At 45.8% G+C, this 26,283-nt stretch overlaps 1 protein-coding gene and 1 non-coding gene across 3 annotated transcripts in view; both read left to right on the plus strand.

The window, feature by feature from the left end:
- Window positions 1-26,283, plus strand: part of BTAF1 (B-TFIID TATA-box binding protein associated factor 1) — a 324,567-nt gene that overhangs the window by 32,690 nt on the left and 265,594 nt on the right. For both annotated transcript variants that reach the window (XM_063962035.1, XM_063962034.1), the window contains exons 2-3: window positions 23,674-23,797; window positions 23,879-23,993. In XM_063962035.1, the coding sequence (XP_063818105.1) occupies window positions 23,674-23,797; window positions 23,879-23,993 (239 nt within the window). The remainder of the gene's footprint in view (window positions 1-23,673; window positions 23,798-23,878; window positions 23,994-26,283) is intronic.
- On the plus strand, window positions 25,994-26,114 carry LOC134899915 (U5 spliceosomal RNA). Its single transcript, XR_010173459.1, has one exon. It is a non-coding gene; the product is annotated as a U5 spliceosomal RNA (small nuclear RNA).

Raw genomic sequence — 26,283 nt, forward strand, 5'->3', positions numbered from 1 at the left:
TTTGTAACACAATTCAACTTGCACATTCTGTGGCAGGCCTGCCACAGCCTAAATCTGTTAAGGCCCATTCCACAAGGAAGGTGGGCTCATCTTGGGCGGCTGCCCGAGGGGTCTCGGCATTACAACTCTGCCGAGCAGCTACGTGGTCAGGGGAGAACACGTTTGTAAAATTCTACAAATTTGATACCCTGGCAAAAGAGGACCTGGAGTTCTCTCATTCGGTGCTGCAGAGTCATCCGCACTCTCCCGCCCGTTTGGGAGCTTTGGTATAATCCCCATGGTCCTTTCAGGAACCCCAGCATCCACTAGGACGATAGAGAAAATAAGAATTTACTTACCGATAATTCTATTTCTCGGAGTCCGTAGTGGATGCTGGGCGCCCATCCCAAGTGCGGATTATCTGCAATACTTGTACATAGTTATTGTTAACTAATTCGAGTTATTGTTTAGGGAGCCATCTTTCAGAGGCTCCTCTGTTATCATACTGTTAACTGGGTTTAGATCACAAGTTGTACGGTGTGATTGGTGTGGCTGGTATGAGTCTTACCCGGGATTCAAAATCCTCCCTTATTGTGTACGCTCGTCCGGGCACAGTACCTAACTGGAGTCTGGAGGAGGGTCATAGGGGGAGGAGCCAGTGCACACCACCTGATCTGGAAAAGCTTTACTTTTTGTGCCCTGTCTCCTGCGGAGCCGCTATTCTCCATGGTCCTTTCAGGAACCCCAGCATCCACTACGGACTCCGAGAAATAGAATTATCGGTAAGTAAATTCTTATTTTCCAGGACGGCTGGAGTCAGAAAATCTGACTCGCTGTTCATCCTGTATGCACCCAACAAGCTGGGTGCTCCTGCTTCTAAGCAGACGATTGCTCGTTGGATTTGTAGTACAATTCAGCTTGCACACTCTGTGGCAGGCCTGCCACAGCCAAAATCTGTTAAAGCCCATTCCACAAGGAAAGTGGGCTCATCTTGGGCGGCTGCCCGAGGGGTCTCGGCTTTACAACTTTGCCGAGCAGCTACTTGGTCAGGGGCAAACACGTTTGCTAAATTCTACAAATTTGATACCCTGGCTGAGGAGGACCTGGAGTTCTCTCATTCGGTGCTGCAGAGTCATCCGCACTCTCCCGCCCGTTTGGGAGCTTTGGTATAATCCCCATGGTCCTTACGGAGTCCCAGCATCCACTTAGGACGTCAGAGAAAATAAGAATTTACTTACCGATAATTCTATTTCTCGTAGTCCGTAGTGGATGCTGGGCGCCCATCCCAAGTGCGGATTGTCTGCAATACTTGTATATAGTTATTGTTACAATAACATCGGGTTGTTTATTGTTGTGAGCCATCTTTTAGAGGCTCCTACGTTTTATCATACTGTTAACTGGGTTCAGATCACAAGTTGTATGGTGTGGCTGGTATGAGTCTTACCCGGGATTCAAAATCCTTCCTTATTATGTACGCTCGTCCGGGCACAGTATCCTAACTGAGGCTTGGAGGAGGGTCATAGGGGGAGGAGCCAGTGCACACCACCTGATCCTAAAGCTTTACTTTTGTGCCCTGTCTCCTGCGGAGCCGCTATTCCCCATGGTCCTTACGGAGTCCCAGCATCCACTACGGACTACGAGAAATAGAATTATCGGTAAGTAAATTCTTATTTTCTCTGACGTCCTAGTGGATGCTGGGAACTCCGTAAGGACCATGGGGAATAGACGGGCTCCGCAGGAGACTGGGCACTCTAAAAGAAAGATTAGGTACTATCTGGTGTGCACTGGCTCCTCCCTCTATGCCCCTCCTCCAGACCTCAGTTAGATTTCTGTGCCTGGCCGAGCTGGATGCACACTAGGGGCTCTCCTGAGCTCCTAGAAAGAAAGTATATGTTAGGTTTTTTTATTTTACAGTGAGACCTGCTGGCAACAGGCTCACTGCAACGAGGGACTAAGGGGAGAAGAAGCGAACCTACCTGCTTGCAGCTAGCTTGGGCTTCTTAGGCTACTGGACACCATTAGCTCCAGAGGGATCGACCACAGGACCCGTCCTTGGTGTTCGTTCCCGGAGCCGCGCCGCCGTCCCCCTTACAGAGCCAGAAGCATGAAGATGGTCCGGAAAATCGGCGGCAGAAGACTTCAGTCTTCACCAAGGTAGCGCACAGCACTGCAGCTGTGCGCCATTGCTCCTCATACACACTTCACACTCCGGTCACTGAGGGTGCAGGGCGCTGGGGGGGGCGCCCTGAGCAGCAATAAAAACACCTTGGCTGGCAAAATAATCACAATATATAGCCCCAGAGGCTATATATGTGATAATTACCCCTGCCAGAATCCATAAAAAAAGCGGGAGAAAAGTCCGCGAAAAAGGGGCGGAGCTATCTCCCTCGGCACACTGGCGCCATTTTCTCTTCACAGTGTAGCTGGAAGACAGCTCCCCAGGCTCTCCCCTGTAGTTTTCAGGCTCAAAGGGTTAAAAAGAGAGGGGGGGCACTAAATTTAGGTGCAATATTGTTTATACAAGCAGCTATTGGGGAAAATTCACTCAGTGATAGTGTTTATCCCTACATTATATAGCGCTCTGGTGTGTGCTGGCATACTCTCTCTGTCTCCCCAAAGGGCTGTGTGGGGTCCTGTCCTCAGTCAGAGCATTCCCTGTGTGTGTGCGGTGTGTCGGTACGGCTGTGTCGACATGTTTGATGAGGAGGCTTATGTGGAGGCGGAGCAGATGCCGATAAATGGGATGTCACCCCCTGGGGGCCGACACCAGAGTGGATGGATAGGTGGAAGGTATTAACCGACAGTGTCAACTCCTTACATAAAAGGCTGGATGACGTAACGGCTATTGGACAGCCGGCTTCTCAGCCCGCGCCTGCCCAGGCGTCTCAAAGGCCATCAGGGGCTCAAAAACGCCCGCTCCCTCAGATGGCAGACACAGATGTCGACACGGAGTCTGACTCCAGTGTCGACGAGGTTGAGACATATACACAATCCACTAGGAACATCCGTTACATGATCCCGGCAATAAAAAATGTTACACATTTCTGACATTAACCCAAGTACCACTAAAAAAGGGTTTTATGTTTGGGGGGAAAAAGCATGCAGTGTTTTGTTCCCCCATCAAATGAGTGAATGAAGAGTGAAAAAGCGTGGGTTCCCCCGATAAGAAACTGGTAATTTCTAAAAAGTTACTGATGGCGTACCTTTTCCCGCCAGAGGATAAGTTACGCTGGGAGATATCCCCTAGGGTGGATAAGGCGCTCACACGTTTGTCAAAAAAGGTGGCACTGCCGTCTTAGGATACGGCCACTTTGAAGGTACCTGTTGATAAAAAGCAGGAGGCTATCCTGAAGTCTGTATTTACACACTCAGGTACTAGACTGAGACCTGCAGATAGTGCTGCTGCAGCGTGGTCTGTAACCCTGTCAAACAGGGATACTATTTTGCGAACATAAGTCGTCTTATATATGAGGGATGCACAGAGGGATATTTTGCCGGCTGGCATCCAGAATTAATGCAATGGCCATTCTGTCTGGAGGGTATTAGAGACCCGACACTGGACAGGTGATGCTGACTTTAAAAGGCACATAGAGCATTATAAGGGTGAGGAATTGTTTGGGGATGGTCTCTGGGACCTCGTATCCACAGCAACAGCTGGGAAGAAAAAATTCTACCTCAGGTTTCCTCACAGCCTAAGAAAGCACTGTATTATCAGGTACAGTCCTTTCGGCTTCAGAAAAGCAAGCGGGTCAAAGGCGCTTCCTTTCTGCACAGAGACGAGGGAAGAGGGAAAAAGCTGCACCAGTCAGCCAGTTCCCAGAATCAAAATTCTTCCCCCGCTTCCTCTGAGTCCACCGCATGACGCGGGGGCTCCACAGGCGTAGCCAGGTACGGTGGGGGGCCGCCGCAAAAATTTCAGCGATCAGTGGGCTCGCTCACAGGTGGATCCCTGGATCCTTCAAGTAGTATCTCAGGGGTACAGGCTGGAATTCGAGGCGTCTCCCCCCCGCCGTTTCCTCAAATCTGCCTTGCCGACAACTCCCTCAGGCAGGGAGGCTGTGCTAGAGGCAATTCACAAGCTGTATTCCCAGCAGGTGATAGTCAAGGTGCCCCTACTTCAACAAGGACGGGGTTACTATTCCACACTGTTTGTGGAACCGAAACCGGACGGTTCGGTGAGACCCATTTTAAATTTGAAGTCCTTGAACACATACATAAAAAAATTCAAGTTCAAGATGGAATCGCTCAGGGCGGTTATTGCAAGCCTGGAGGAGGGGGATTACATGGTATCCCTGGACATCAAGGATGCTTAAAACCTACATGTCCCCATTTACCATCCTCACCAGGAGTACCTCAGATTTGTGGTACAGAATTGCCATTACCAATTCCAAACACTGCCGTTTGGACTGTCCACGGCACCGAGGGTCTTTACCAAGGTAATGGCAGAAATGATGATACTCCTTCGAAAAAAGGGAGTTTTTAATTATCCCGTACTTGGACGATCTCCTTATAAAGGCGAGGTCCATGGAGCAGTTGTTGGTCGGAGTAGCTCTATCTCGGGAAGTGCTACAACAGCACGGATGGATTCTATACATTCCAAAGTCACAGCTGGTTCCTACCACACGCCTGCTGTTCCTGGGGATGGTTCTGGACACAGAACAGAAAAAAAGTGTTTCTCCCGCAGGAGAAAGCCAAGGAGCTGTCATCTCTAGTCAGAGACCTCCTGAAACCAAAACAGGTATCGGTGCATCACTGCACACGAGTCCTGGGAAAAATGGTAGCTTCTTACGAAGAAAAATTCCATTCGGCAGGTTCCATGCAAGAACCTTTCAGTGGGACCTCTTGGACAAGTGGTCGGAATCGCATCTTCAGATGCATCGGCTGATAACCCTGTCACCAAGGACCAGGGTATCTGTACTGTGGTGGCTGCAGAGTGCTCATCTTCAAGAGGGCCGCAGATTCGGCATACAGGACTGGGTCCTGGTAACCACGGATGCCAGCCTTCGAGGCTGGGGGGCAGTCACACAGGGAAGAAATTTCCAAGGACTTTGGTCAAGTCAGGAGTCGTCCCTACACATAAATATTCTGGAACTGAGGGCCATTTACAATGCTCTAAGTCTGGCAAGGCCTCTGCTTCAAAACCAGCCGGTACTGATCCAATCGGACAACATCACGGCAGTCGCCCATGTAAACCGACAGGGCGGCACAAGAAGCAGGATGGCGATGGCAGAAGCCACAAGGATTCTCCGATGGGCGGAAAATCACGTCTTAGCACTGTCAGCAGTGTTCATTCCGGGAGTGGACAACTGGGAAGCAGACTTCCTCAGCAGACACGACCGACACCCGGGAGAGTGGGGACTTCATCCAGAAGTCTTCCAACTCTTGGTAAACCGTTGGGAAAGGCCACAGGTGGACATGATGGCGTCCCGCCTAAACAAAAAACTAGATATTGCGCCAGGTCAAGGGACCCTCAGGCAATAGCTGTGGACGCTCTAGTGACACTGTGGGTGTACCAGTCGGTTTATGTATTCCCTCCTCTGCCTCTCATACCAAAGGTACTGAGAATAATAAGAATACGAGGAGTAAGAACGATACTCGTGGTTCCGGATGGGCCAAGAAGAGCTTGGTACTCAGAACTTCAAGAAATAATATCAGAGGACCTATGGCCTCTACCGCTCAGACAGGATCTGCTACAGCAGGGGCCCTGTCTGTTCCAAGACTTACCGCGGCTGCGTTTGACGGCATGGCGGTTGAATTCCGGATCCTAAAGCAAAAGGGCATTCCGGAGGAAGTCATTCCTACGCTGATAAAAGCCAGGAAAGAAGTAACCGCAAACCATTATCACCGTATTTGGCGAAAATATGTTGCGTGGTGTGAGGCCAGGAAGGCCCCAACAGAGGAATTTCAGCTGGGTCGTTTTCTGCACTTCCTACAGTCAGGAGTGACTATGGGCCTAAAATTGGGTTCCATTAAGGTCCAGATTTCGTCTGTCGATTTTCTTCCAGAAAGAACTGGCTTCACTGCCTGGAGTTCAGACATTTGCAAAGGGAGTGCTACATATTCAGCCCCTTTTTTGTGCCTTCTGTGGCACCTTGGGATCTCAACGTGGTGTTGAGTTTCTTAAAATCACATTGGTTTGAGCCACTTAAAACTGTGGATTTGAAATATCTCACGTGGAAAGTGGTCATGTTATTGGCCTTGGCTTCGGCCAGGCGTGTGTCAGAATTGGCGGCTTTGTCATGTAAAAGCCCTTATCTGATTTTCCATATGGATAGGGCAGAATTGAGGACTCGTCCCCAGTTTCTCCCTATGGTGGTATCAGCTTTTCACTTGAACTAACCTATTGTAGTGCCTGCGGCTACTAGGGACTTGGAAGATTCCAAGTTACTGGACGTAGTCAGGGCCTTAAAAATTTATATTTCCAGGACGGCTGGAGTCAGGAAAACTGACTCGTTTTTTATCCTGTAGGCACCCAACAAAATAGGTGCTCCTGCTTCTAAGCAGACTATTGCTCGCTGAATTTGTAGCACAATTCAGCTGGAGCATTCTGCGGCTGGATTGCCGCATCCTAAATCAGTAACAGCCCATTCCACGAGGAAAGTGGGCTCATCTTGGACGGCTGCCCGAGGGGTCTCGGCTTTACAACTTTGCCGAGCTGCAACCTGGTCAGGGGCAAACACGTTTGCTAAATTCTACAAATTTGATACCCTGGCTGAGGAGGACCTGGAGTTCTCTCATTCGGTGCTGCAGAGTCATCCGCACTCTCCCGCCCGTTTGGGAGCTTTGGTATAATCCCCATGGTCCTTACGGAGTTCCCAGCATCCACTAGGACGTCAGAGAAAATAAGATTTTACTCACCGGTAAATCTATTTCTCGTAGTCCGTAGTGGATGCTGGGCGCCCATCCCAAGTGCGGATTGCCTGCAATACTTGTATATAGTTATTGCCTAACTAAAGGGTTATTGTTGAGCCATCTGTTGAGAGGCTCAGTTATATTTCATACTGTTAACTGGGTATAGTATCACGAGTTATACAGTGTGATTGGTGTGGCTGGTATGAGTCTTACCCGGGATTCAAAATCCTTCCTTATTGTGTCAGCTCTTCCGGGCACAGTATGCTAACTGAGGTCTGGAGGAGGGGCATAGAGGGAGCAGCCAGTGCACACCAGATAGTACCTAATCTTTCTTTTAGAGTGCCCAGTCTCCTGCGGAGCCCGTCTATTCCCCATGGTCCTTACGAAGTTCCCAGCATCCACTACGGACTACGAGAAATAGATTTACCGGTGAGTAACATCTTATTTATTTTTACAACGTTTCCAATGTGCTCCTGTTAAAGTGAATGCGAGTTTTCAGGTGCGGCAATAGTTCCACAATGACTAGAAGAGTTAAGACTAAACAGTATATGGTTGTGTTAGGTACAATTGGCTCAATTCAGAGTGAATTAAATGGCGCCGGGAAGGTGCGAGAAAAAATGTGCCCAAAGCAAAACTTTAGACGGGTTTAGCCGTGTCTGTTTTGGGCACGACGTGCCCCAAAAAATTTAATTGGCCCCTTAGAATTCTCCAGGGAGCTGGAGTTGTGGCATCAAAATGATGTACTGGTTTAGGCACCAAACTACTAAATGATCATTGCTATGTTAGAAGAGCTAGTAAACAGCAGGTCACAAAGAGAAGCTTGGTGTGGTCATTGGTCAGTGTGATGCAGAATTACTTGTGACTTGTGTGAAACATATCACACTTATACAGCTTCGGTTTTGCCGTGGTAAGTTAAAAAAAAATCTTTATTATATTTTGTTGCTAAAATTAGCTGGCATCTATTTGTACGGTTCTGTGTGGTGTCTGTAGAGCTTTGCCCATTATAGAAGTCTACGTTGTCTGCTTACAGCTACAACACTAATGGTCCAGTTTTTAAGCATATCCATAGCTGTTCTCGGATGGTTAAATCCAATGGACTGAGGTCCTAATTGGGTCATCTGTTCCCATGCATGGTTATCCTTAAAACCTGACCATTAGGGTGCCTTGAGGACTGAGTTTGGGAACGTCTGCCTTATTAACATTTAGAATGCAGGTTCTATAAAGCTGTAAGGTCTACCCTTTATGTTGGATGTAGTTAAGTGACCAGCGGTCACAACACCGCCACCTGACAATCCCAACAGTCGGCATGCCGACTAGCAGGGACTATTCCCACTTGTGGGTGTCTACAACACCCATAGAGTGGTAATGGAACCTGTGGTCGCCAAAGAGCCCGTCCCCCCTTGCTGTCATTCTGCTGCTGTAATCCCGGCAGAGGTATGCTGTACAGACCGCCGGTCACGCATACCCAAGCAATTTATATGATACAAATTGCCCTGCATAAAATAAATTCATATTATACACGAGTTTCAGGATCTACTCGAAGCCGAGTATATTTCAGATCAACTTTATGTTGAATATCTTGCTATACATGGCAGACGTCTTGTCCAGCACTCGCAGTAAATGACAGCCCAAAATATCTGTTCAGTTAGAGCTGTTTGCTCTTGGCTACATGGGAGATGGTCTGAAATATCCTAAATCGATGAGCAGGCAAATGGATGAATACATCACTCCTTTTTTTTATTTTATTTTCTCTGACGTCCTAGTGGATGCTGGGCACTCCGTAAGGACCATGGGGAATAGCGGCTCCGCAGGAGACTGGGCACATCTAAAGAAAGCTTTAGGATCACCTGGTGTGCACTGGCTCCTCCCCCTATGACCCTCCTCCAAGCCTCAGTTAGATTTCTGTGCCCGACGAGAAGGGTGCACACTAGGGGCTCTCCTGAGCTCTTTGTGAAAGTTTTAGTTTAGGTTTATTATTTTCAGTGAGACCTGCTGGCAACAGGCTCACTGCATCGAGGGACTAAGGGGAGAAGAAGCGAACTCACCTGCGTGCAGAGTGGATTGGGCTTCTTAGGCTACTGGACATTAGCTCCAGAGGGACGATCACAGGTTCAGCCTGGATGGGTCACCGGAGCCGCGCCGCCGTCCCCCTTACAGAGCCAGAAGAGCGAAGAGGTCCGGAAAAATCGGCGGTAGAAGACGATCCTGTCTTCAGATAAGGTAGCGCACAGCACCGCAGCTGTGCGCCATTGCTCTCAGCACACTTCACACTCCGGTCACTGAGGGTGCAGGGCGCTGGGGGGGCAGCGCCCTGAGACGCAATAAATCGATAAAAAAACCTTATATGGCTAAAATAAATGCATCACATATAACTCCTGGGCTATATGGATGCATTTAACCCCTGCCAAAACATACAGAAAAAGGATGATAAGGACGCTGAGAAAGGGGCGGAGCCTATCTCCTCAGCACACTGGCGCCATTTTCCCTCACAGCTCAGTTGGAGGGAAGCTCCCTGGCTCTCCCCTGCAGTCACTACACTACAGAAAGGGGTTAAAAAAGAGAGGGGGGCATAAATTAGGCGCAGTATATAACAATACAGCAGCTATAAAGGGAAAAACACTTATATAAGGTTATCCCTGTATATATATAGCGCTCTGGTGTGTGCTGGAAAACTCTCCCTCTGTCTCCCCAAAGGGCTAGTGGGGTCCTGTCCTCTATCAGAGCATTCCCTGTGTGTGTGCTGTGTGTCGGTACGTTGGTGTCGACATGTATGAGGAGAAAAATGATAAGGAGACGGAGTAGAGTGTCTGAAATTGTGTTGTCACCCCCTAGGGGGTCGACACCTGAGTGGATGTACTGTTGAAATTGCGTGACAGTGTCAGCTTTGTATAAAAGACAGTGGTTGACATGAGACAGCCGGCTACTCAGCTTGTGCATGTCCAGACGTCTCATACAGGGGCCCTAAAGCGCCCGTTACCTCAGATACAGATGCCGACAGGGGTACTGACTCCTGTGTCGACGGTGAAGAGACAACCGTGATTTCCAATAGGGCCACACATTGCATGATTGAGGCAATGGAAAAAGTTTACACTTTTCTGATAATATGAATACCACCAAAAAAAGGGGTATTATGTTTGGTGAGGAAAAACTTCCTGTAGTTTTCCTGAATCTGAGAAATAAAATGAGGTGTGTGATGATGCGTGGGTTTCCCCCCGATAACAATTGATATTTTCTAAAAAGTTATTGGCAGTATACCTTTTCCCGCCAGAGGTTAGGGTGCGTTGGGAAACACCCCCTAGGGTGGATAAAGCGCTCACACGCTTGTAAAAACAAGGGCTCTACCCTCTCCTGAGATGGCCGCCCTTAAGGATCCTGCTGATAGAAAGCAGGAGCGTATCCTAAAATGTATTTACACACATACTGGTGTTATACTGCGACCAGCAATCGCCTCAGCCTGGATGTGCAGTGCTGGGTTGGCGTGGTCGGATTCCCTGACTGGAAATATGATATCCTAGATAAGGACAGTATATTATTGCCTATAGAGCAATTAAAAGATGCATTTCTATATATGCAGGATGCACAGCGGAATATTTGCCGACTGGCATCAAGTATAAGTGCGTTGTCCAATTATTCCAGTAAAGTGGTCAGGTGATGCGGATTCCAAACGGCATTTGGAAGTATTGCCTTAAAAGAGGGGATGTACCCCAGGTCGCCTCTCAAAATAAGACGCCGTATTATCAGGCGCAGTCCTGGTTGGCAAGCGGACAAAAGGGTTCCTCTTTTCTGCTCGTGACAGAGGGAGAGGAAAATGGCTGCAGAGATCAGCCAGTTCCAAGGAACAGAAACCCTTTTCCACCGCTGCCAAGCCCTCAGTATGACGCTAGGGCTTTACAAATTCAGGCACGGTGGGGTCCCGTTCTCAATGAATTTCAGTGCGCAGTGGGCTCACTCGCAAGTAGACCCCTGGATCCTTCAGATAATATTTCAGGGGTACAAATTGGAATTCGAGACGTATTCCCCTCGCCGTTTCCAAAAGTCTGTTTTACCGACGTCTCCCGCTGACAGGGAGGCAGTTTTGGAAGCCATTCACAAGCTGTATTCCCAGCAGGTGATAATCAAGGTACCCCTCCTGCAACAGGGAACGGGGTATTATTCCACACTATTGTGGTACCGAAGCCAGACGGCTCGGTGAGACCGATTTTAAAATCTAAAATCTAAAATCTTTGAACACTTGCATACAGAGGTTCAAATTCAAAATTGAGTCACTCAGAGCAGTGATTGCAAACCTGGAAGAAGGGGACTACATGATGTCTCGGGACATCAAGGAGGCTTACCTTCATGTCAAAATTTACCCTTCTCGCCAAGGGTATTTCAGGTTATGGTACAGAACTGTATCAGTTCGGACGCTGCCGTAGGGATGGTCCACGGCACCCCGGGTCTTTACTGAAGTAATGACCGAAATGATGATATTCCTTCGAAGGAAGGGAATTTTAGTTATCCTTTACTTGGACGATTCCCTGATAAGGGTAAGATCCAGGGAACAGTTGGAGATCGGTGTAGCACTATATCAGGTAGTGTTGCGGCAGCACGATTGGATTTTCAATATTCCAAAATCGCAGCTGGTTCCGACGACTTGTCTTCTGTTCCTAGGGATGATTCTGGACATAGTCCAGAAAGAAGGTGCTTCTCCCGGAGGAGAAAGCCAGGGAGTTATCCGAGCTAGTCAGGAACCTCCTAAAACCGAACCAAGTCTCAGTGCATCAATGCACAAGGGTTCTGGGTAAAAATGGTGGCTTCCTACGAAGCAATCCCATTCGGCAGATTCCACGCACAGTGGAACCTTCTGGACAAATGGTCCGGGTCGCATCTTCAGATGCTTCAGCGGATAACCCTGTCACCAGGGACAAGGGTATCCCTCCTGTGGTGGTTGCAGAGTGCTCATCTTCTAGAGGGCCGCAGATTCGGCATTCGGGACTGGGTCCTGGTGGCCACGGATGCCAGCCTGCGAGGCTGGGGAGCAGTCACACAGGGAAGGAATTTCCAGGGCTTATGGTCAAGCCTGGAGACATCTCTTCATAAAAACATTCTGGAACTAAGGGCCATTTACAATGCCCTAAGTCAAGCGAAACCCCTGCTTCAGGGTCAGGCGGTATTGATCCAATCGGACAACATCACGTCAGTCACCCACGTAAACAGACAGGGCGGCACGAGAAACAGGAGGGCAATGGCAGAAGCTGCAAGGATTTTCGCTGGGCGGAAAATCATGTGATAGCACTGTCAGCAGTGTTCATTCCGGGAGTGGACAACTGGGAAGCAGACTTCCTCAGCAGACACGACCTTCACCCGGGAGAGTGGGGACTTCACCCAGAAGTCTTCCACCTGATTGTAAACCGTTGGGAAAAACAAAAGGTGGACATAATGGCGTCCCGTCTAAACAAAAAACTAGACAGATATTGCGCCAGGTCAAGGGACCCTCAGGCAATAGCGGTGGACGCTCTGGTAACACCGTGGGTGTACCAGTCAGTGTATGGGTTCCCTCCTCTGCCCCTCATACCAAAAGTACTGAGAATCATAAGAAGGAGAGGAGTAAGAACTATACTCGTGGTTCCGGATTGGCCAAGAAGGACTTGGTATGCGGAACTTCAAGAGATACTCACGGACGAACCGTGGCCTCTACCTCTAAGAAAGGACCTGCTCCAGCAAGGGCCTTGTCTGTTCCAAGACTTACCGCGGCTGCGTTTGACGGCATGGCGGTTGAACGCCGGATCCTGAAGATCCCTACCCTGGTCAAGGCCAGGAAAGACGTAACCGCAAAACATTATCACCGCATTTGGCGAAAATATGTTGCGTGGGGTGAGGCCAAGAAGGCCCCTACAGAGGAATTTCAACTGGGTCGTTTCCTCCATTTCCTGCAAACAGGACTGTCTATGGGCCTAAAATTAGGGTCCATTAAGGTTCAAATTTCGGCCCTGTCGATTTTCTTCCAAAAAGAACTGGCTTCAGTGCCTGAAGTTCAGACATTTGTAAAAGGGGTACTGCATATACAGTCTCCTTTTGTGCCTCCAGTGGCACCTTGGGGATCTCAATGTTGTGTTGAGTTTTCCTAAAGTCACATTGGTTTGAACCACTCACCACTGTGGACTTAAAATATCTCACATGGAAGTGACGAGTTAGCCCTGGTTTCAGCCAGGCGGGTGTCAGAATTGGCGGCTTTATCATATAAAAGCCCTTACTTAATAGTTCATTCTGAAAGGACAGAATTGAGGACTCGTCCTCAAATTTTCTACCTAAGGTGGTTTCTGCATTTCACATGAACCAACCTATTGTGGTACCTGCGGCTACTAAGGACTTGGAGGATTCCAAGTTGCTTGACGTGGTCAGGACCCTGAAAATACATGTTTCCAGGACGGCTGGAGTCAGAAAATCTGACTCGCTGTTTATCCTGTATGCACCCAACAAACTGGGTGCTTCTGCTTCTAAGCAGACGATTGCTCGTTGGATTTGTAGTACAATTCAGCTTGCACATTCTGTGGCAGGCCTGCCACAGCCAAAAATCTTAAAATGCCCACTCCACAAGGAAGGTGGGCTCATCTTGGGCAGCTGCCCGAGGGGTCTCGGCTTTACAACTTTGCCGAGCAGTTACTTGGTCAGGAGCAAATACGTTTGTAAAATTCTACAAATTTGATATCTTGACTGAGGAGGACCTGGAGTTCTCTCATTCGGTGCTGCAGAGTCATCCGCACTCTCCCGCCCGTTTGGGAGCTTTGGTATAATCCCCATGGTCCTTACGGAGTTCCCAGCATCCACTAGGACGCCAGAGAAAATAAGAATTTACTTACCGATAATTCTATTTCTCGTAGTCCGTAGTGGATGCTGGGCGCCCATCCCAAGTGCGGATTGTCTGCAATACTGGTACATAATTATTGTTACCAAAAAATTCGGGTTATTGTTGTAGTGAGCCATCTTTTCTAGAGGCTCCTCTATTATCATGCTGTTAACTGGGTTCAGATCACAAGTTGTACAGTGTGATTGGTGTGGCTGGTATGAGTCTTACCCGGGATTCAAAATCCTTCCTTATTGTGTACGCTCGTCCGGGCACAGTATCCTAACTGAGGCTTGGAGGAGGGTCATAGGGGGAGGAGCCAGTGCACACCAGGTGATCCTAAAGCTTTCTTTAGATGTGCCCAGTCTCCTGCGGAGCCGCTATTCCCCATGGTCCTTACGGAGTGCCCAGCATCCACTACGGACTACGAGAAATAGAATTATCGGTAAGTAAATTCTTATTTTTTATAACTACAGTACGGTCAGTTTGTAATTTTTTGCCTGATATCTACTGCCGTCTCCTAGATATGTTTTGCCAATTTAAATCCCTTTATTATCATCTATTCCTGAGTATTACCAGTAGTTCTGTGATCCTTTTAAGGAGTCCACCTGTGGGTTGTGCACTATTTGCTGTGTGATTGACAAGTCGAACCATGTGCACAGTGCTTTGAAAGTATAGCAGGTAGAGCAGTACATGATCCTGGTGCAAGTGTACTTTCCAGGTCTTGACATCCTACTTGCATGATCTTAATGTCTACACTCTTTTCAGTGCCCTGTACATGCAGCTGCACCACTCTACCCTCCTAGCTGACCTTATTTGTGAGTTAATAAATTCTTATTCAAGGACCTATTAAGGAAGTACATTTATAGGTGGACAGAAATGTGCAGAATGGTTTGAAAGTAAACAGAGAAAAAAAGTATTCAGTTTTTTTAACTGCAGAGTTCTTGCAAATGTTTCCCAAATAGCACGTTGCTCTTGGTGGCACAAAGTCTGGCCTGGCTTTGGACAGGACATTTGTGTTGATGCAATTGCAAATTTGTTTCCCCCCCCTAATCTATATTGTTTAGTTGCGCTTGATTGGCTGTGCCCCTTTTTGGTTATATGTATGATGCGGTTTGTTGCACCAGAATTATTCTGCTAACCAATTTTGTAAATGCTTTAGTGAAACTAGTTCCAGGGTTTTTGTCTATTTCCAAATTGAACCTTAAGAGATATTAAGAAGGAAAAATTTCCAGATTTAAGGATATAAATAAATGCCAAAGTTAAGGGCCCTACACACTAGAAGACATAGCCAGTGTGGAAGATGAGCAATTTCCCTTGAACTTCCCAGAGCCCTGACAAACGAAATTGAGTGTACAAACGTATGGGCCGTACACACTGGTCGATACCAGTGAAAGATATGAACATTCTCGTTCATATATGAACGGTGTCTCGTTCATTACGTTCAGTGTGTAGGGACCAGCGATGAACGATGCGCGGCATCGCTGGTGCCTGCTCGTTTAAACATGCAGTGCTATGGAGCTGGGCGACGGGGGGAGTGAAGAAACTTCACTTGGCCCGCCTGCCGTATCGGGCAGCTTGGCGGCGGGTTGCTAGGTGTGTAGGGCCCTTAAGAAATTATTCAAACAATTTGAAAGACGAAAGATATCTTTGGAATTGCCACCTCTTTTTACATTTTAATATTGGGGAGGCATTTCTGGGTGTGGGTAGGGCTGTAGAAGGGGGAACCAATGAAGATTTTTTTCACCCACTGCTCCACCAATTTCCACTGTGCCATTAACTTAATAAAAAAAAATAATTATTATGCGTTAAAATATATCCATTAGAATTTAATTTTTTTATTACGTTGGTGGCACAGTGTAAATACTGTATAATTGGTGGGGCAGTGGGTGAAAACAACTTCATTGGTGGGGCAGTGGACGGAGACGCTGAGCAGTCAGCGGCTCAGCTAGAATGAAGCCGCTGGCACACATGTCGTGATGAGTGATGTCACAAGTGACATTGCTCACATTGAGCATGCAGCACGGCTAACCGCCGACCTCCAATCAACGGGTGTGCGAATCGTTTGGTAGGGCAATACACACTAGACGATGTGAACGATATATCGTTCACAATCATCGTTATCGTTCATATCAGCAGCAAATATCCTCTAGTTTGTGTGGCCCTTTAGGCAGCTTTCGATACCGATTTGATCCCGATGCGCATTCCCGCGGGTTAGTATCGTAAGGCTAGATTGACTGTGCAGACAAGTCAACCTTGACTAACTAGTGTACTATCTAGTACAAAGTAAAAAATTAGCACTTAGTCAAAATCGAACATGGACAAAATCAAAAGTACAGTCAGTCAAAATCTGTGCTATCTGGGCTCTGGGGGAGTTCAAGGGAAATCGCTTAGTCAAAATCGGGCATAGCAAGGATCTCACCGTGTTTATACCCGGTCACGGCACTTTATAAACATACATTGGCTTTATTCACATCCTCGATCCTCAATATAATCTGCGTATAATGGAGTTACACCTGTTCTCCGCAAGGAGCCCACACCACTATTGCTGCTGACCTCTGCTGAACACCCAGTGGATCTCGCATGAAACTTCTTCCTTTTCTTCCTGTTCTTGTGTCATGTTCTCACTCTATATAGTCATGATTATACTGACTCCATTCCATGACCCTTGATATGTAACTTAGGCACACTTGAAGTTCACATTTTGTGTTTCTGGTATAGAAGGGAGTAATTCTCTTTTTAGGTACAAAATGATCACAAGCCTCTTTAAATAAAAACATGCTGCTTAGAACTACAAAAGTGCAGAGTGATCACACCCTATCCCCTTTGTTCTATTCCTTCCAAAATATGTAAGTCATGTGTTCCACACATCTGTGCTAGTAATGAGTCACCCATATCTGTCTTGTATGTGCCACGTCTCTATCTACTGTAAACCTATGCATGCTCCCCCCCCCCCTCATCCAACCATGTTTTCACCTGTATATTTGATACATAACTGATAGATACCAGCTTTCTTTGCTTACCAGTAATGTAGGGATGATTTTCTTGAAAGCAAAACAGCACATGCTGAAACACAATGCATAGACTAACAAAACTCTCAGCACAGATCTGTGCTGTAACATTTTATTACAAATACAGCGTGAAGCATTATACTATGCATAACTTCGCAAGCCACTGTTTGGGTCACTTCTGCTAGTTGTGGCTAAATACAGCAACCTCTCTAAACATAGTGCCCTGAGACCGAGCGAAGTGTAGTGGTGACTGCATGATTGACAAAATCTTAATATGCGTAATTTCTTTCATTTAGCATTGCATACATATTAAAATGTATCTGTCAAAAGTAAACACAACGTATTGAATTGATATATTACTGTATGGCGTCAGGTGCTTTTATTATGTGTATAGGGAATGTTTGCTGCTGCTTGGGTTATTTAGTACCAGTGACTAGCTTTCCTCTCCAGTGGTGTCTGTAGCCTAGCAATCCTCTAGAAGAGAGAGTCTTTTAATTTAGCAAGCGTATATTGCTCGTGTTGATCTGTGGCAGTGGCACTTCTCAGTCTCGTGTCACCAGTACCTACGTAACCTTATGGCTCTTTACAAATGGTGTCATTATGTGTTGCCCCCGCAGTGTACAATTCTGAATATTCACTCCATACATAAGTGATGTGTAAACAGCTGAGAGAGGTTGTCCTGTCACAGTATTATGTCATTGTTCCTCAGTTATGTTTTCCCTATGGTTTCATTGTTCAAACAAGGGGTGAGATCTATCAAACTTCTAAAAGAGGAAACCATTGGCTTCTAACTTTAATTTTATTGCTCTTGATGCTAGCTAGAAGTTCATTAGATATCATGAGCAACTTCTTCACTCTTTAGAAAAGCAGCTGTGTTAAATGCTAATGTGTTAATTTTTTTTTGCCATAAAACTTCTGCACAAGTATAATAAAGGGCAGTCAGGATACCGGTTGTCGGTATCCCGGCAGTCAGAATACCGACCCTATTCTGAATGCCGACACCAGCATCCAGAATGGGTGCACCGTCCCAGCACCGGAAAACCGACAGCCGGGATCCTGAAGGAGGACAGACCATGGCGTACAGGGGCGGGGGGTTAGGTTTAGGCAACGGCAGCTGGTACACAGGGTTAGGCTTTGGCACCTCCAGGGTGGGGGTTAGGCACCAAGGGAGGAGGTTAGGCTGCGGGTAGGGAGGGTTAGGCGGTTGGGGAGAGGGAAGAACACCCCTTACTCACCCCCTGTCGGCTTCTTCAAAATTGGGATCCCAGCGTTGGTATTTCGAGTGCTGGGACCCCATGCATCGGGATGTCATGCCCCCTTCTCAGCACCTCATTGACATGACTACAGCCGGTTCTTCTATTTCTAATATTAGGTGTTGTGACGTTATATTATAGGTATATGAGTAATGGACATTTTCAGCAACACTGTTGGGGAAATCCTTAGCTCGTGATGAAAACATTTGCTCTTTGGTTTTGCAGTATCTTACAATAAAATATTTTTAAAGCTTATGACAGCTAGTGCTTGGCACTGACATGTCAAAGTCCCTTCCTCCCTCCCCAACGCTCCAAATTTCTTTAAATAGTCCTGAAATCTATGTTATTGTGTCAGAACTAAGCTCTGAATGCTTTTTTTTTTTTTTCCATCTAAATGTCAGCGCCTTTTATGGGTTTACTTTTTGTGTGTCATTGATTACTATGTAACTGATACCATTCTACACTTTGTCAACCCTTGTTTCTAAAAGTAAATGTGGTGTGTGTGTGTGTGTGTGTGTCTACGTCATATACAACCGGATACCTAGCAGCAGCAGTATGGAGTGTTCTTCTATTGCTGATAATGGCACCCCCCACCCCACCCCCAGTTTCCCAATGGCCACAGGTTTTATAGGTTGCTTAAATAAAATGTGACATTTGATGTTCTGTGTACTCATCCACACAGGAATGGAGCAGATTAACCCTAGACACCTTTTTAGTAAAAAGCTTTGTCCAGTGTGTGTGTGTGTATGTATATATATATATATATATATATGTGTGTGTGTGTGTGTGTATATATGTGTATATATATATATATATATATATATATATATAAAAATTATTATTTTTTAATCAACAATTACACAGTGCAATACTTAAAATATATTGATTTCCTTTAGTCCCTGTCACATTGGAGTCCAGGCTATATTCTCTCCTTGCTCAGAATATAACCCATGGCCCCTGTGCTGTGTAAATGAAATGGACTGTGTTTATTGAATGCTGTTAATGTTGTGGTTTGATATAGACTGAATGTATAATAGTACTAGAGGTAAACATCTGGTGTGTAATTGACGTAAACCTGCCACTGTCCATTATGTCAGATGTTACGTGCTGAAAGCATAACTGAGCTGTACACAGGAGCCAGTTCCGCAGTAGTAGTCTCCTGCCATGTGCAGTCTTGCTTTATTAGTTCAGTAGTATATAATTTCTAGCTTGGGGAGAAGATAGCCTCTTACGAGAGACTGGCTGCCAGAGTCTCCCAACCCACTTCAGAATACAGACTGCCATTAACAATGCTTGTAGACTTCCCAAATGGAGCATTACATTTCATGTGGGTTTTATTATTTTGCAATACCATTAACTATAAAGTGAAGCTTCCCTATTGCATTTGGGGGGAGGGGGTTTAAGTTAACTTGACTCCCCACAAAAATGTCCAACTTTTGTTGTGATGGATGCTTCAGAGTATTACATAAGAATAGTACCGCAGTAGAATCCATCCTGCTTTATAAGGCTATCTAAGTGTTGATGTACTGTACATAACTTCAAGTCTGTAGCATATAGCGATGCCGTGTGCAGAAGAAAGGGAATGCTCTTGGTTTAAGTGCTGGATCCAGTTATCAACAGGTAGTGAAGTACATTGATAGGGCTGGTCCACTTAAAGCTTTGTATTTCTTTGATGGAAGATGAGGTAAAGTGGCTACTTAACTCCTGTTGGAAAATACAGAGATATTGTATGTGTTCATTGTGTTTTAAAATGGCGAGATACCCACCTTGTCCCTTTTTTTATTTATTTCTTTATTTTTTCAGACTGCCATTCTGCACCTTTTTTTGTTTTTCCTAGTTTTATCAGAAAATTCGTATAATTTGAGTTGTCCTGTACACACGGTCTTTACTCTCATATGTATGTGCAGGGATTATTTATATATATATATATATATATATATATATATATATATATATATATATATATATATATTTCTCATTGGAGATCCGCACTCACATCAGAAATGCATGGACACATATTTTGGGTGCACCCAGTGAAACTGACAAGTCAGCCACAAATACAAAACAGGGGTTCCACACACGTGTAAGGGGCACTCACAATCAAATAAAACATACAAGAAGTTAAATCTCATAAAATATTCATAGTTTAATAGTTGGGTAATCTGTTGCACCAACTCGCCCTTAATCGACGTTTCGACCCCATAACTGGGTCTTTTTCAAGATAGGCAGATTCGGTGAGAGTTCAAATAACTTTTACAGATGTACATATGATAACATCAGTAGAGATCTAGAAAAGAAATAAAACACAAGACCACACTTAGAGGTATATGCAATTGCGGTCGAATTCCTGAAATTGTCGAATTTCGGGAATTTTTCGCCCCAAAAAAAAAATCGTCAATGCAATTCAGTGCTTTCCGTCCAAAAAACGGACTTTCAAAATTCGACTTTTTGAAATTCGACTTTTGTCAAATTCGACTTTTCTGCAATGATACAAGTGCTGCAATTCGACCAAAGTGTATTCAATTGAAGTTTGGAAATTCGACAACAGTGCTTTTAGACAGTAAATTCGACATTTTCAATCCGCCACACTTTGGTGGGTGAAACTAATAAAAAAAATTTATAACATGTTTTTTTTTTTTTTTTTTATTGATAATAGCATATCTATTTATATTAGAAGGGATTAGGTACTTGGTTTGTCTTTTTTGGAGGCACAAGTATTATTTATATATTTTTTAAAATAATATTTTTTTTATTTTTTTATTTTTTTTTAGATGGAACGGTAAAATTCAGAAAAAAAATGGCGTGGGGTCCCCCCCTCCAAAGCATAACCAGCCTCGGGCTCTTCGAGCTGGTTCTAAAAATGCGGGGGAAAAAATTGACAGGGGATCCCCCGTATTTTTAAAACCAGCACCGGGCTCTGCACCTGGTGCTGGTGCAAAAAATACGGGGGACAAAAAGAGTAGGGGTCCCCCGTATTTTATACACCAGCATCGGGCTCCACTAGCTGGACAGATAATGCCACAGCCGTGGGTCACTTTTATACAGTGCCTTGCGGCCATGGCATTAAATATCAAACTAGTCACCCCCGGCCGGGGGAGTGGGGACCCCTTCAATCAAGGGGTCCCCCCCCCCAGCCACCCAAGGGCCAGGAGTGAAGCCCGAGGCTGTCCCCCCCCCCCCCCCCCCCATCCAAGGGCTGCGGATGGGGGGCTGATAGCCTTGTCAAAATTGAAAGAATATTGTTTTTTCCAGTAGGACTACAAGTCCCAGCAAGCCTCCCCCGCAAGCTGGTACTTGGAGAACCACAAGTACCAGCATGCGGGAGAAAAACGGGCCCGCTGGTACCTGTAGTTCTATTGGAAAAAAAATACCCAAATAAAAACAGGAGACACACACCGTGACAAGTACAACTTTATTACACACTGCCGACACACACATACTTACCTATGTTGACACGAAGCAGTCGGTCCTCTTCTCCAAGTAGAATCCACGGGTACCTGAAAATAAAAGATAATTAGACTCACCTCAATCCAGTGTCCAGATATAAATCCTCGTACTTGGCAAAACAAATAAACGAACACCCGTACCATGTCGGACTGAAAGGGTCCCATGTTTACACATCAGACCCCTTTCCAGGAATGCAGACACCCCCGTGACAGCTGTCACAGAAGTGTCTCTTCAGCCAATCAGCGAGTGCAACGTCCTTGCACTCTGCTGATTGGCTCTGTGTGCGTCTGACCCTAGACAGCGCATCGCAAAGCCTCTCCATTATATTCAATGGTGGGAACTTTGCGTCAGCGGTGAGGTCACCCGCGGTCAGCGGCTGACCGCGGGTTAACCCCACCGCTACCCGCAAAGTTCCCACCATTGAAAGTAATGGAGAGGCTTTGCGATGCGCTGTCTGAGGTCACACTCGCACAGCCAATCAGGTGAGCGCCACGGACGTAGCACTTCCTGATTGGCTGAAGGGACCTCAGTGACAGGAGTCACGTGGTGTCTCGGCATTCGGGGAAAGGGGTCTGATGTGTAAACATGGGACCCCTTTCAGTCCGGCATGGTACGGGTGTTCGTTTTATTTTTTTATCAAGTACGTGGATTATCTCCCGGACACTGGATTGAGGTGAGTCTAATTTTTTTCACAGGTACCTCGGATCGTCGGAGACTGTGGCAGTCGGCGTGTTAACATAGGTAAGTATGTATGTGTGTCGGCAGTGTGTAATAAAGTTGTACTTGTCACGGTGTGTGTCTCCTGTTTTTATTTGGGTATTTTTTTCCCAGTAGTACTACAGGTACCAGCGGGCCCGTTTTTCTCCCGCATGCTGGTACTTGTGGTTCTCCAAGTACCAGCTTGCGGGGGAGGCTTGCTGGGACTTGTAGTACTATTGGAAAAAACAATATTCTGTCATTTTACTCAAGGCTATCAGCCTCCCATCCGCAGCCCTTGGATGGGGGGGACAGCCTCGGGCTTCACCCCTGGCCCTTGAGTGGCTGGGGGGGGGGGACCCCTTGATTGAAGGGGTCCCCACTCCCCCAGGGTACCCTGGCCAGGGGTGACTAGTTGGATATTTAATGCCACGGCCGCAAGGCACTGTATAAAAGTGACCCCCGGCTGTGGCATTATCTGTCCAGCTAGTGGAGCCCGATGCTGGTGTATAAAATACGGGGGACCCCTACTCTTTTTCTCCCCCGTATTTTTTGCACCAGCACCAGGCGCAGAGCCCGGTGCTGGTTTTAAAAATACGGGGGATCCCCTGTCAATTCCCCCCCCCCCCCCCGCATTTTTAGAACCTGGACCAGCTCGAAGAGCCCGAGGCTGGTTATGCTTTGGAGGGGGGACCCCACGCCATTTTTTTCCGTGTTTTTCCCCGTTTTTTTAAATCGCGGCAAATCGGCCGTTTTTCGCCTGCGGGACTGTCGAATCCGTTTTTCATTGAATATGGTGAATTCCGGAAGCCACCTGCCGGAATTCACCTGTCGAATTGTGTCGAATTAAAAAACGGCGATAATTTGCCGCGATTCGCCGCTAATTGCATATACCCGATAGTGCCTCCCAGGCCCCATTGTATGCGCAACAATGGGGCCTGGGAGGCACTAAGTGTGGTCTTATGTTTTATTTCTTTTCTAGATCTCTACTGATGTTATCATATGTACATCTGTAAAAGTTATTTGAACTCTCACCGAATCTGCCTATCTTGAAAAAGACCCAGTTATGGGGTCGAAATGTCGATTAAGGGCGAGTTGATGCAACAGATTACCCAACTATTAAACTATGAATATTTTATGAGATTTAACTTCTTGTATGTTTTATTTGATTGTGAGTGCCCCTTCCACGTGTGTGGAACCCCTGTTTTTTTAATATATATATATATATATATATATATATATATATATATATATATATATATATGTGTGTGTATGTGTATATATATATATATATATATATATATATGTATATATATATGTATATATATATATATATATGTGTATGTATATATATATGTATATATATATATGTGTATGTATATATATATGTATGTATATGTGTTTACCAATAACCTAAAAATAAAAAAAGTCTTGTACTGGGAGGATGACCTTGGCTTTTTCCTTGAGACTGGTCCCCTTTTTTTTTTTTTTTTTTTTTTTTTGTTATTCTTTACATACACTTCCAAATATAAATATATCCTCATCCTAAAATATAAAATTGCATCCTAGTAATGATGGAATGATGGTGTATAATATACATTTTGTATTTTAGGTTAGACCGCCTCTTTATTTTACTGGACACCGGGACAACTCCAGTAACAAGAAAAGCAGCTGCACAGCAACTTGGCGAGGTGGTCAAACTGCACCCTCATGAACTTAACAACTTGTTATCCAAAGTGAGACCATTTTACCTTTGTAATGATGAACTGTCCAGATGTGAGTGAGTTTCCCTAACCTCTGTGTTTCTGTGCCATAAGGTCTTGATCTACCTGCGCAGTCCAAACTGGGATGCCCGGATTGCAGCTGGGCAAGCTGTGGAAGCAATTGTAAAAAATGTTCCAAGATGGAACCCAGCGACCCGGATGAAGAGAGGTAGTATTTCTTGGGGAACCTCCTTTTCCCAGTTGTGTTACAATTCTTATTTAGGGCGATTCTCTGTGATGCAGGGGACAGCTACACAAATTCAAACAACATACCTCTCCAAAATACCAAGATTTTATTGGGTCTTAAGTTCTAGGGTAAGGCATTGCTACCAAGCAATTAAGTTTTCATATAACAACAATTTTGTAACAGACCCGTTTAAAAGGAAAAAAAAAATGTAAATGTGTGTGATGCACGGGACTTTATGTTCACTTTCTGGAGATTCACTGTCTAAGACATGAACTTATTAATACATGTCCTCCTACACCTATTCCTTTTGTGACCTATGGCCTGCAAAGCTTCTTGTGACTTGTGTGTGGCGTACTTTTCTTTTTCATCCACTAGGGGTCACTGGAGTACTCTTGGGATATGGACGGCGTAGCAGAACAAAGGCACTGAATATTTAAATTTAGAACTCTCCACCCCTCCATATCCCAGAGTACCTCAGTGTACGAACCCAGTGTTTTTTCTGTGCTCAAAGCACTAACATCGGCTTGTGGGATTCCCACACTTGGATGGAAGATTTTATTAATTTTTCATTTTGACTTTTTTAATTTTTAATTTTACACTTAGCACATCCCTTCCCAGTTTCTGGAAAAACATGGGTCCGGGATGGTGCCGCTGCAAGGCAGCGCATGGCGTGTCGGTCCTCACAAATAGCACCCTCACAGCCACAGGCAGCCCACTGTCTCCTGCAACAGCTGGACGGAGCTTACAGAAAGAAGCCCCGTCACAGCCAGGAAGAAATGATCAAAGAGCTGGACGGAGCTTACATAAAGAAGCCCCGTCACAGCCAGCAAGAAGTTATCAAAGAGCTGGACGGAGCTTACATAAAGAAGCCCCGTCACAGCCAGCAAGAGGAACAAGCTGGACGGAGCTTACAGAAGAAGCCCCGTCGCAGCCAGGAACAAGATGACTTGAAAGCTGGACGGAGCTTACACAGAGAAGCCCCGTCGCAGCCTTGAATAGGAGAAAGGTAAGCTGGGGAACGGTGCGGTCAGCGCAGGCTGCCGCCCCGCTAGGTGGGTCACAGTGAATGCCGCTTCCACGCACCGCCCGCCACAGCGCCCAGCCGCTACGTCTGAGACTCGCTCCAGACGGCAGCGCTACGTCCGCCCGTCCCAGCCGCTCCGTCCGGCCGACCAGCACATCCACCCGCAGACGCTCACTAACAGCGTTAACAGGGTGACAACCGGGCCGCTGCTCCGTCCGGCCGCCCAGCACCGCAGATGCCAGCCTCCCTGCAAGTCTTCCCGGCTGTTCCTGAGAAGACACAGCGTTACAGGGGGGAAGGGGGGCGGTGGAATCGGGCGGCTCACTGCGGAAAGGGTATGTAAAATACATATATAAACAGCAGTTATATATGCAGCTAGATGTGACAGTAAATAATGCAGACATGTATTATAACCTGTCCTGTGATATCAGACCTATATTAATGATTATCATGTATAATAGGCTATTGAGCCTATATATTAATATCTGTGATTATCACTGTATAATAGGCTATTGAGCCTATATTAATGTATGTGATTATCACTGTATAATAGGCTATTGAGCCTATATATTAATATCTGTGATTATCAAATAGGCTATTGAGCCTATATTAATGCTGTATAATAGGCTATCGAGCATATATTAATGTCTGTAATTATCATAGGCTATTGAGCCTATATATATATATATATATATTTATTCATAGAGCATGTGTTGTACCCATACTGTGATTATACTGTATAAGAGGCTATATTAACACTGAACAATTGTAACTTGTTCGGTGATTATCACAGTCAGCATGGCAAAGGGGCCATTTTAACATGCTTCCTGTTGTTTTTCCAGTTTGTAATTCTGGAACATTCCTGCCCTACATCTCTAAGCCACCAGAGGCGCAGGGGTGTTAGTGGGAATTTGGTTCGGGTTTCACATGCCCATGTGAATTGCTTTTCACATAAAGAATACTCTGGTTTCTCTTCAGATCGAATAAATCTTTCGCTTTTTACTACAGATTTCCGTTGAGAGAAACAACCATGAGTTTCATATAAATATGCTTTTCAGCAATAAAATATATATATGATAATAACTTCAATAAGTCGTGCAAGTGTCTGTCCGTTGACTATTGTGGTGTCTGTCTGCATAGCGAGGAAGGCTCTAGCGCAGACTAAAAAATAATTTTAAAGATCCTATGTTAAGCATTGGCAATTCAAATTAAAAGAGCGGTAATCGGAGTCTCGGAAGTTACTCCACC

This window comes from Pseudophryne corroboree, chromosome 3 (genome assembly GCF_028390025.1).
Source record: "Pseudophryne corroboree isolate aPseCor3 chromosome 3, aPseCor3.hap2, whole genome shotgun sequence".
NCBI classification, from domain to species: Eukaryota; Metazoa; Chordata; class Amphibia; order Anura; family Myobatrachidae; genus Pseudophryne; species Pseudophryne corroboree.